The following is an 11,093-nucleotide window of genomic DNA, read 5'->3' on the forward strand; positions in this document are numbered from 1 at the left end:
GAATTTTATGTAATTTATTTCTATTTCAGTTTAGTTCAACAATGTTCCCTACAAACTCAGCCTCCTCAGTCCAAAACAAAAGCATCAACAGAGAAGTTCACAGTGATTTAGTCAAATCCAGATAGATTTGAATGATTGCACATAAAAGCATGTCGGTGCCAGACTTTGCTCTGTTTTAGTCCCTGTTGCTGAAACAGCCAGACCTTCCATCTCCTACCTGCTGCAGGAGGGCCGTCTGCAGCCACCTAAAGGATTTTACAAAATCCTGTTGGTATCACATACTCAGGAGTCTGTCCGAGATACTGGTGAGATGAGAGAGCTGCCAGCAGGTCACTAAATTTGAGGGAGGTAGAGTTTGCAGTGAAATACAAGTTACCCTGGATCATGAGCAACCCAGTGCAAGTGACCAGAAACCTACGCTACATACTACTTCCCAAACCTACGCTACATACGCTACTTCCAACTACTTCCAACATACTTCCATTTTTCCCCCATTCATTTCAGGTCCCAGTTTAAAACTATCCTAACCTTTTAGTATGTTTCTTGAGCATGCACTCAAGCCGGCGAACCTACATGTCTCTTTTACTCTCCCCATTCAGTTTTTGACAATGCTTATACTACGTCCGTTATTGCTCTGCCCTTTTACCCTGTTGGTTCAAGGATCTTTCTCCCTCGCAGTCGCAAGGCAGAAACAACATTTGGTCTAACTGGTACTCCACCTCATTTCAAAACCCAGCTGGCACATAAATTGCCACCTTTCTCTCTGGCTGTGCTTCCCCTTCCCCATTCAAGTGCTTTACTGAGTTTCCCATGCAGACCCTACAACGAACACATGCCTGCTGCCTAGGGGCCTGGCCTGAGCAGCTCTTCCAATCAGAACCGCATCTGGCCGTTCGGTGAAGCGTGCCCCGGATCAGCTCGTCCTACCGCACAGGGCAGGATGCCAAACTGCAAAACCAACTCCCCCGAGATGCGAGGCTCTGCTGCTGCTGCCGGGCACCCGGGGTGAAAGCAGTGCCGGGACGCGCAGAGCCGCTACGCGGGGCGTCCTGGCCCTCCCCAGCACCGTTTCCCCCGGGAGTGACGAAGCACCACGGTTTCACCCGGGCAGCAGCCCCTCGCCGTTCCTCCCGCGCCAGGCCGGCCGGGGGCAGGCAGGAGACGGGGAGGGGAGCGCAACGCGCACCTCAGGGAGCCGCTTGTCACCGGCCGCCGCTTCCTCGCGGGGTCAGCGCGGCCCCTCCGGCGCCGGTGCTCTCGCCGGGGCGCCCGGGCTCCGGCGGCCTCAGGCCACCGCGGCGGGGGCTGACGCGGCCCCAGCCGCCGCCTCGCCACTGACCCTGACGACAGGTGCGGGGGCGGCGCGCGGGCGGCGGTTGGCGGCGCGCGGGTGGCGGTTGGCGCCGAGGCCGCGCGCGCGGGGCGGGCGAGGGGAGCGGAGCGGAGCGGGCCGGCGCCGCCGCGCGCGCCCCCCACCGCCGGCCGCGGCGGGAGGAGGCGGCGGGGGGGCAGAGGCGCGGCGCCCTCCCCTCGCCCGCTCCCCCGCGGAGGAGGAGGCGGCGGCGGCCTCGCCGCACCCCGCCCCGCCCGTCCCCTGGCACCCCCTGCCCGAGCCGAGCGGGCAGAGCGCCGGCCCCGTTTACCTGGCTGGGCTGCTCCGCTTGCTCCGAGGAGGCCATCTTCCCAGGCCCGGCTAATCCATCCCCGCCCAACCGATGGAACGCCCTCACCGCCGTCCCCCCCCCCCCCCCCCCCCCCGCGCCCCGCGCGGCCCCACCGGCTCGCGCTGCAGGCAGAACGAGTCGAGCGCCGGGGCACCGATGCGCCTCGCGGGGAATCACTCCTGTCATGAGGTTCCGGCCTCGGCGGCAGCCAGCGAGTGGGCCGGCTCGGGGTGCGCCTGGGGGGAGCAAGCCGCAGAGCGGGGGACCGCGCGTGTCCTGCCTTGCCTGGCAGAAACGGTCTCCTTGCCCGGAAAAGCCGGCCGGGCCGTTGGCAGAAGGCGCGCTGGCCTGGGCGGTGCGGCAGGGCCATCGTGCGCAGCTTCGGCGTCGCTGGTGACAGGGGTAACGGCGGATGTCGTTCATCGCTGTTGGACTCGTACGGCTCCCAGAAGCCTGCTACGAGGCACACATAACAGGTCCAGCTGTGCACGGCCCGCAGGAGCTCCCCTGAGGAACGCCCTTCGCTTCGGCAGCCCCGGGCGTTCCCGCCTCGGCGGAGCTACCCCGACACATGCCAGGGCGGATTTATTGCATTCCTGTATTTTTTTCTGTTTATATTATAATTTCACAACCAACACGCTGGCCTGTACGGGAATGGGTTATTTGAATACACCTCGGCACACTCGTCCTATTACTTTGTTTTACAAGTAATTAAATTGCTGCCAACGCCCGAAGAGTTTTTCGTAGACTTGCTTTATAGCGTCTTTCGTGCACACGGGAGTTGTGCGCTTGGGATCCGCTCCACGGAAAAGCACCGTCAGCCGGGGCACGGAACACGAACGGGTCGCCGGGCCGAGCAGCCGTACCGGCCCAAAAGGCGGCGTGCCGAGAGGGTCGCCGGGAGCAGAGCACCTTCGGCGGCTCTCACGTTCACCCTTGAGCCGCCGGCGCTGGTTTCGCGCCCGCAGCCCCGGGGCGGGACCCGCAGCCGGGATCAAGCGGCTGCCCCGGACTCCGCGTCCCAGCGCGCCCCGCGGCCCGTCCCGGCGAGCACCGCGCCCGCCCGCCGAGGGCGGCCCCGCAGCCGGGCGGCGGCCATGGCGGCGCCGCTGAAGCCCTGCCTGGTGCGGCGGAGGGACGGGCGGGAGCAGCACGGCGTCGCCGCCTCCTGCCTGCGGGAGCTGCGCGACAAGGGTGAGGGCCGGCCGGCCGCCGCGGGGCTGAAGGTGCCGCCGCCGCGGGGCGAGGAAGCCAGCGGCTCCGTGCGCCGGTCCCCGGTGGGCTCCCGTGCGCCGCCGGTTTGAGGCCTGGCCTCCTGGCGTGCCCGGCCGCGGTTTCTAGGGGGTGGCGGGGCTGGGCCCGATCCGTGCCGTGAATAGACGGAAGGAGAGCAGGTCTGCGGCTGGCGCTTCCTCACGGGGACAGTGAAGGGAGGGGGGAGTAAGCGTCTGGAAGTAGTTTCGCTGAAATGTGCCTTCTTCTATGTGTATGTCAAGAATATTAGAATCAGAGTATTAGAAATTAGAATCAGAACATCAAGAATATTAATTTCTGGAGGGGAAACTCGTGAGCACGTGCTAAAAAAGAGCTGATGTGCAGAGCTGCGTGGAGGCAGGTCCTGATCTCTAGCCTTAGTAAACTCGTAGTAACTCTTAGTAAAATTACTAAGAGCTGCTTATCTCTTGTGGTGGGTGTAATAGAAGGGCAGTGCATATGTCACTTCTATTATTTCATGAAGTGTTTTTTCTGTTCTGCAGCTAGTGGCATTCTGGCTATTGACAAGGCCAGGGAGCCCATCACCTTAGTACTGGCAGAAGATGGCACCATTGTGGATGACGAAGATTACTTTTTGTGTCTGCCATCTAACACCAAGTTTGTGGCACTGGCCAAGAATGAGAAATGGTCCAGCAAAAGCTTAGGTACTCTGTGGATGAGGGAGCGTGGAAGGGGAGGGGTGTTTGGAATACACCTAGTGAAATTAGGCTGTCTCAGGTGGGTCAGGAATGACCCCTGAAACTGATGACTCTTGTGTCAGATAGTGGAACAGCCTGGCTCTCGGAGTCTGTGGATGAAGTGGACAGTGCTGCAGAGAAGTGGAAGCAGTTGGCCAGGCAGCTGAAGGATGACCTGTCTAATATCATCTTGATGTCTGAAGAAGACCTTCAGGTACAGTGGGGAAACCTCTAATTGCTGTCCTTGGCTCTGCCCATCATGTATCTCAGTAGATGGCAGAGAACAGAATAAGTAAACAAAATCTCAAGCTTAATTCAGCTGCTGTTGTTTGGCTGTGGTGCTAGAGTCAAATTCCTCCTTGAGGGGAAACACTCATGTCTGAGGAGGATGCTCTTAATCACTAATTGTCCCTCACAGCATGTCTTTCCAATTCTGGCAGTGGGAGGGCAAAAAGTCAAGATTTGGCCAAATGGCAACTGAGGTGGGCTCCTTCCTTAAAACCAGACACCTGTGTAACGTGTCAAGAGGGAAGGCTGAGCAGCATGCCAAATCTATCTGCTCCAGAGGGGTTTGAAGAGCTGCTGTCAGCTTCCAGAGGTGATTGATTTGAGTATCTGACTGCTTAACACCTTGTATGTGGCGAGGCATGGTGATAACTGCCTCTTCTTGTCCTCCTGCAGCTTCCCAAATGCCAGGCTGCTGGCTTTCCGTTGTGTATTCCCATGCACTTTTAAGAAGTGGTACTTTGATTGCCAAGAGTTGTCAGGATTTCTGTTAAAAATGTGCATGATTCCACACCTTCCTGGATGCCTTTTGGCTTCTGGTAAAGAATGCTGGCTGGTGGAGTGCCACTACAGCCTCTCATAACTAGCCTGACTTGCTATGACAAGAAACCTTGTGAAACATGCTGGGTTTCATGAAGGTGGAGGCTCTGTCATTCAGGAGTCTTGCTGTTTGTACTGTAATCAGTGTAACGCAATGAGTTACTCGGTCCATTTAACAGGAGCACTCTCATTGTTTTAAGGTGCTTATCGATGTACCCCGTTCAGACCTGGCAGAAGAACTTGCCCAAAGTGAAACCAAAACCCAGGTATTGCAGGACACCCTGCAGCAGGTGCTGGACAGACGAGAAGAAGAACGCCAGTCAAGACAGCTCCTGGAACTCTACCTAGAGGCCTTGAAAAATGAAGACAGTATCTTAAGCAAAGTAGCAGGTAGGGAGCATTAGGATGCTAGAGAAGGAGCTTTTCAGAGATGCCTGAAATAGTTGAGTGGAATAAATAAGGCAGAGTGAAGGACTGGAGTGAGTCGCTTGCTTAGCAGCTATTCACGTGGTTGATGTAATAGCTGGTATAGTGTAAGAATCTGACTGGGCGAGACCAGGAGTCCTCTCACTGTTGTGTCGCATTTCTCACAAGGCCTGAAAGTAGAATTCAGGGGAGAAGCTTAAATCATGTAGTCATCCTTAACGTTACGGATTTCTTAAGTTAGAGGATGCACCTAGATAGAATGCATATTTTATTAATCTCAAAACCATCAAAGCAGTCCAGGCCGCTTTTCCTGTCCTGTGTTTGTCACGGGATATAACGATTCTGCTACTTTTCAGAATCTGAGACTGTACCAAGAAAGGAGATGGATGTGGTTGACACAGGTACCAGCAGTACAGGCACTTCAGCCAAAACAGCGCTCAGTGACCAGATCCTTGCTGCTCTGAAAGAGAAGCCTGCTCCAGAGCTCTGCTTGGACAGTCAAGATCTGGAGGTGGGTGAGAATGACATAACCATATTCTGGCAAATCTCTCCCTCTGGAGAGAGAGAGGTTATAGGGGAAGGTGTCCTTGCTTCTGGAGGCTCTAATGTCAATATAGCTCAGTCTCAAAGTGGTGAGGTTTAATCTATTTCTCTTCCTCAGTAACACTACCCCCTGCTTGGACCTTCCCTGTAATAGCCAGCTGACACTGTTCCAAGTAATCTAGTCTGTCCCCTGAAAAGCCACAAAATAATTTTGGTTTTGATCTCTGCCAAATCATAGTCAGCCAGTGCTTCAGCTGTCTTACCAGCAAGTTTTTTTGTATGCAGATGCATCTAGCTATATTTCTTTTATAATCCCCAATCAAAATAAAAGCCTCCTTATTTTGGAAAACAGTGTAAATAAACCCCTAGCTTGGAAGGGAAAGTCTAGGTAAACTTTAACCATTAGGAAGTGTGTTCTTTCTAATACTATGGGCTTACTCCTCATGCTTTTCCCTGCTGTAGAAACTAAGTAACTGCTTTGTCTTCCTTTGAACATCTGAATATAGCTTCAAGCTCTAAGTGTTGGTAGAATATTGGAAATACACTAGCCCACGGGATAGATGGTGAAAGCTGGGAACATCTTCAGTACCAAATTGCCAGTATTAAACAGGTGTCTCATTACTGCTGTTCTTAATGTGGGCAGAGGGGTCAGTGGTGGAGGAGCATTAGTAGAAAAGACTGATAGAAATCTGTCTTGCTACAGCTGGTCTTGAAAGAAGACACACAAGCCCTGGCCTCGGCTCTAAGATGGGACAGGCAGAAAGCTGAAGCTCTGCAACAAGCCTGTGATCAGGAGCTCTCCAAGCGTCTACAACAAGTGCAGACTTTGCATTCCCTAAGGAGCACGTCAAAGGGCAAGAAAACACTACCCTGGGGAGACTGGCTTAGTTCAAAACGCAAAAAATAAGTGCTGCTCGCAATTTTTTTTTTATTTTGCATTAGAAATCAATACAAGCAAGATATATCCTGGGAGCCATAGTTTGCTGGTCATACTGTGGTCTGGCTACAGACAACTGGAATCTGGACATTGTCCTGAGGCTTAAACTCCTGTGATGATTCAAATCATGTGTAACCAAAGGGATTTTGACTTTTTGCAGAATACTAGAACAATGGTATTGCTAAACACAGCATGTGAGGGTTCAGCTTTGAATACCTGGTTGGGAGCCAGAAGCTTCCATCTGATAATGATGGATCTAGCTTCTGAAGCCCCAGGCAGTTTGCTTACTTTGTCCTCCCAGTATTTTCAATGTAAAGGATGGAAGACCTCGTGGAAGACGCTTTGAGGCACAGTTAATGAACAGAAAGAAGGCCCTTGGAGGATCGCTCACTGGATGCAGAGTGCTCGTTCTTCGGTAGGGTTTATTGTGATTTGGCCCAACTAAGCTGTCATTGTGCAGTTTTTCCAGCTGCTGTCTGGCTTTAAGCTCCAGCCTGGGATCTAGGAACTTGAATTCTCATGCTAATTTCATCAGTTAAAGTAAATTCAAAGTTCTTTAACTTCTGTGCTTTTTCTGTAAGGAACTCCTGCCTCTTGGGTGCAGTGTAAGCATTAACTTGTAAAACACAGCAAAGGTGGAAATACTTGCTTTGTAAGGCTGTGGGGCAGAAGACTTGTATTTGGCCTGTCAGTATTACTGTCCTAATCATTAGTATAGTATCATGATGCTTTTGCATTAACTGGCTTATTTTGAAATTTGTTAAAGTCTTTTTTTCTAATACCATTAAAACCTTTTTACCTTACCGTTGGACTAGTTTTGATACTCCCACCAGCTGCTATGATTAAAGAATGTGCTATCTGATAAGTACAGTATTACCTTAAGGATAGAGGAAGAAGAAATTAAATACAGAAGTACTCCATATTTAAGCTGTCCAAAGTATTTAGGTAGAGTGCATGTTCATACTGGTGAGACTGCACCCAAACTCTCACCTGGCACATCTGTTCTTGTGAGAACACAAGATGTGTATGAAAAAATCTGAAAAGTGAGCTGAAACCTCTGAGAAGGTTTTAGTAGGTACAAATGTTTTCTCATATCATGCAAAACCCTCTGATTTAACATAACCTTAAATGATACAGGATGCCAACTGATGAGTATTCCTCCAGCAGGCATTCAGATGAACCCACTGCATGTAGACATGGAATGAATTATGGCACACTCAAAGTTGAACTGGCAGTGTAATTAATAAATATTCTCAACAGTTTAGTGGCTTTGAGCAGGTAAGCAAAAATACTTTGGGTAACTTCAGATGAAGCTACCCACATGGGAACTGACTGGACTGCGGGGGGAAGCTTGCAGTCACCTTTTTGGTCAGTCTGTTTTGCTAGGGCAAGTAATTGCTTCTTAGAGTATACACTTCTGGCTTGTGACATTATAGGCCATGGCAGGTAAAAAGGTTTCCTGCTGCGTTAAATAGCTACAAGCTTTTTATGTTCAAGTCTTTCTGAAAGAGCAAATATAGCTGTGCATTAACAGAATTTTTGAAGCGTGCTCTATTGCACTCAAAGCTACCAAGTGCAATAGCATGCAGCGAGTAGACTAGCTGCCAGCACGCTTTTTCTGCAAGCTTATGTCTCAGCTTGTGATTACCACTCTCTGTTACAAACCAGTTTTTCAGTCTTGCTCAAAGCTGCAATGCTTTTGCTTTTTTCAAGCTCAGCTTGGCAATGGAAATTCTACTCCTCATGCTGTACAAGAGGAAAGAAGGGTTTTACCTGTGGCTTTTTCACATCTACTTAAAATAGCAGATAGCATAATTTCTTCAATCCTGTGTGTATTAGGAATATTTAACTCACCTACTTCCAGGCAAACACGTGAGATGGAGTCACAGAGACCATGCTGATCATTCTTGTAGGAAGGCAGTGATGGTCCTTCCAGTCTAGCCTTAAGGAAAAAAACAAATGGGGGGTTTTCATTGCTGCTTTTTCCTCTTTTCTGTTACCAAGGTTAGAGCCCTTTATTATTATGCCTGTAAATTATTATATGCTGCAGTTCTTACATTACAGAATTAAAATTATCAACTAGACCTACCGTAGTATGATGTAAACTGTTACTTTTGTCTTAATTGTTCTGTTCTAATCTAACAATCAGATTTTCGTAATCTGATGGGAGCTGCAGTTATACTCTATCTTAAAGCTGAGCTGGCAGTAATATAGACTATTATTTGCAAAAAGAACAGGTATATAATACTTAACTCTCTTTGAAGCTCTATTATAGTCAACATCCTTCAAAAGTCTCCATGAAAAATGAGAAGCAATTAACTACTAAGAGAATTCAGTGCTGCATATCATCCTGTAACTTCTATAAAAAACCCTTTTTTAGTGGTCAAGTTTATGTATTGCTTCTTGGATCTGTTTCAGTAGTGCAATCAAAAATGAAAACTGCTAAAACATCTCCCTTTAATGAGACTTTTAAACCTAACAGTCAATTATCCATATAAATCGATTTTTTTAGTGTAGACTTTACTATAGATCTTTAGATCACTATATTCTGAAAGTCAGCTCATAACTAGAATTTCCTGTTGGTGATAAAAAAGAGAGCTGCTGCCAGATCTAATATTTCCACAGCAAATAATCACAAAGCTTGTCAGTAAACAATCTTTTGCCATTAGCCAGCACCGTCTGTATACCAGTAATATATATGCATGTGTGTTTGGAGAGGAAGTAACAGGATATTTTAGCTGAGGACAACAGACAACATCAGAGCTAACAAACTTTGAGACATATTATTTCTCTTCCTGTCATGTTGGGCTTAATGACCTCAAAAAAAAAAAATCAGGTAAGCTGTGCAAAAAAAAAATCCACGAGGCCTTCTCTTGACATATAGCTACTATGATATCAAAATGCTTGATGCTTCTAAAGGCCTAGGAGTCCTATGAAATAAATATCAATTTTCTACTGAAGAAAGGAATAGGATAAACAATAGAAGCCAATCAAATAGAACTGTGCATATCTTGATAACCAGACGCCTAACGGAAGTTGCTCCTTTAGAGAGAGAACGGTAGATAAGAGCAAAAGATACTTGATCATTTTTTGCTCATCTTACCTATGCAAGTCAGGAGAAACTGTCCACCTCAAACATGCTCTGTAATCTAATTTAACCTTAAATCAGATCTACATTTTGTAGACATGAAGTATGTTTGATTCACTTAAGCTTATTTAAGCTGCATGGACACTTTTAACTATGCAAAAATTAGCATTTCCTTGATCTTATTCCTGTAATATTTAAGAAGCTTTAACTTTTGAACAGGGTGACTGACCTGCCCATGATTCATGAGGATGGATTTTGTATAGGCGTTCAAGAGGGAGGGATACAGTATGGAAGGTCTAAAACATAGCTAGAAAACATGTGAAAACCTAGGGGGGCTGCCATTATGCTTTTTTCAGGGTAAAAATTTTAGAACCTCAAAGCCTTGAGTTGAAGTCTTTATCACTAATACATTCAAGTAGACAAACCTACCTTATAACAGAGATTCCACCTTGTAACAGATTCCTTCTTCAGCAATAGATTTGCTATGAATGAGTATCCTCAATTAATGGTCTTCAACACTGCATTAATGATTTCTCCCTTAAAGCACCAAGAAAAAACTTTTGCATCTCCTGTGGGATTGGGTTGATGACCAGGGTACATACATTAAGGTAAATAATGCCTCATGAATGTCAAGAAAGCAAGTAATGTATAGTGGCATTAAAAAAAAGAACAATATGAAAACTGAGTAATGTAAGCACTGGTATGCCAAGAGGACAGATTTCCTGTTGATTACAGAACTGATAGTTTATCATCTACCTAGCCTGCATCAGTCAGTAGAAGAAGAATTCTGAAAAATATCTCATCCCTGCAAGTGGAACAGTTTTGGACAGGGGAAAGGAAGGGTAAAGTGTCATTGTGGAAAGTTTCCTGTACAGAGCCAGAGATAGGGATTCATGACATTCCTATTTTCTTCTACACTGTAGCACTTGATCTTATTTGATCAATATTGGATAGTTACAGCCTAAAAAAGGCATGTTTATTTTTCCCTATCCACTACTGCTTAATAGCTCAAATACAGAGCAAGAATAAAAGGGAGCACAGGTAAGGAGTCTGGAGCATTACTCTTTTACCATTGTGTCGTGTATAGCGGAGTGACTCTAGTCCAGAAAGTGCACTCTTCTTTCAAGAGAAGGGTTTTAAACAAGGAGCAAGGCTACACCTAAAAGTTCTCAAGGGTGATCAAAAATATTCTGTCATCTGGTACCTTCTTTATCTTGGGGTAGTATTTAAGGTATGAGTCTTACTAAAATGAGAACCTGATGATTTTAAACTTGGTTTTGGGGAGTTGCCCTAAGCTGTATCCTTCAGGAAGGAACAAGTGGCTTCAAGGAAGAGCTTGTCTCATGAATCAAGGACTGAGCAAGAGAAACAGTGTTCAAGTCTTTCCTCTCTTCCTGCGTATTTTGGACTATCCTTGGCAAGCATATTCTTGCTTAATAAAGTTTGCCCATGCAGTAGCTTAAGCAGCCTTCTCATTGCACTTGGCTATATCTGTCTAATACCTTATGTCTTTAAATCTGCTTCTTTTCAATCAAGAGCATTCGCTAAGTCCCTCTCAGTCCAGCAGAGGGCAATTTCTGACCACCACTCCAGAGCCATGTTACAATAGTAAAATTTAGAAATATAATGCAACTTATTCAAAGTGACGATTGTACACC

General features: G+C 47.7%; 2 protein-coding genes across 3 annotated transcripts in view; one reads left to right on the plus strand and one right to left on the minus strand.

Annotated features, from left to right (window-relative positions):
* Nucleotides 1-1,708, minus strand: part of PEX14 (peroxisomal biogenesis factor 14) — a 79,520-nt gene extending 77,812 nt beyond the window's left edge. Inside the window, exon 1 of the mRNA XM_075520819.1 lies at nucleotides 1,644-1,708. Coding sequence (XP_075376934.1) covers nucleotides 1,644-1,679 — 36 coding nt within the window. The 5' untranslated portion in view covers nucleotides 1,680-1,708. The remainder of the gene's footprint in view (nucleotides 1-1,643) is intronic.
* A 990-nt stretch (nucleotides 1,709-2,698) lies between these two features.
* Nucleotides 2,699-7,151, plus strand: DFFA (DNA fragmentation factor subunit alpha). Of its 2 annotated transcripts, XR_012778364.1 has the most exons (7): nucleotides 2,699-2,858; nucleotides 3,422-3,583; nucleotides 3,700-3,830; nucleotides 4,642-4,831; nucleotides 5,224-5,378; nucleotides 5,917-6,020; nucleotides 6,096-6,226. XR_012778364.1 is itself a non-coding variant. In XM_075520820.1 (6 exons), the coding sequence occupies exons 1-6, from the start codon at nucleotides 2,762-2,764 to the stop codon at nucleotides 6,315-6,317; spliced, it is 939 nt and encodes a 312-aa protein (XP_075376935.1). In that variant the 5' UTR covers nucleotides 2,699-2,761; the 3' UTR covers nucleotides 6,318-7,151. The 2 variants fall into 2 exon arrangements, 1 of the variants encoding a protein (XP_075376935.1); XM_075520820.1 differs by lacking the exon at nucleotides 5,917-6,020 and having other exon boundaries at nucleotides 6,114-7,151.
* The last annotated feature ends 3,942 nt before the right edge of the window (nucleotides 7,152-11,093 follow it).

The sequence above is a fragment of the Mycteria americana genome, chromosome 18 (assembly GCF_035582795.1).
Source record: "Mycteria americana isolate JAX WOST 10 ecotype Jacksonville Zoo and Gardens chromosome 18, USCA_MyAme_1.0, whole genome shotgun sequence".
NCBI classification, from domain to species: domain Eukaryota; kingdom Metazoa; phylum Chordata; class Aves; order Ciconiiformes; family Ciconiidae; genus Mycteria; species Mycteria americana.

Bases quoted from the DNA above. Each gene is read 5' to 3' on its own strand.
- DFFA (XM_075520820.1), top strand. From the start codon at position 2,762: ATGGCGGCGCCGCTGAAGCCCTGCCTGGTGCGGCGGAGGGACGGGCGG. The intron at 3,584-3,699 runs GTACTCTGTGGA...CTCTTGTGTCAG, and splicing joins ATGGTCCAGCAAAAGCTTAG to ATAGTGGAACAGCCTGGCTC. The intron at 4,832-5,223 runs GTAGGGAGCATT...GCTACTTTTCAG, and splicing joins TATCTTAAGCAAAGTAGCAG to AATCTGAGACTGTACCAAGA.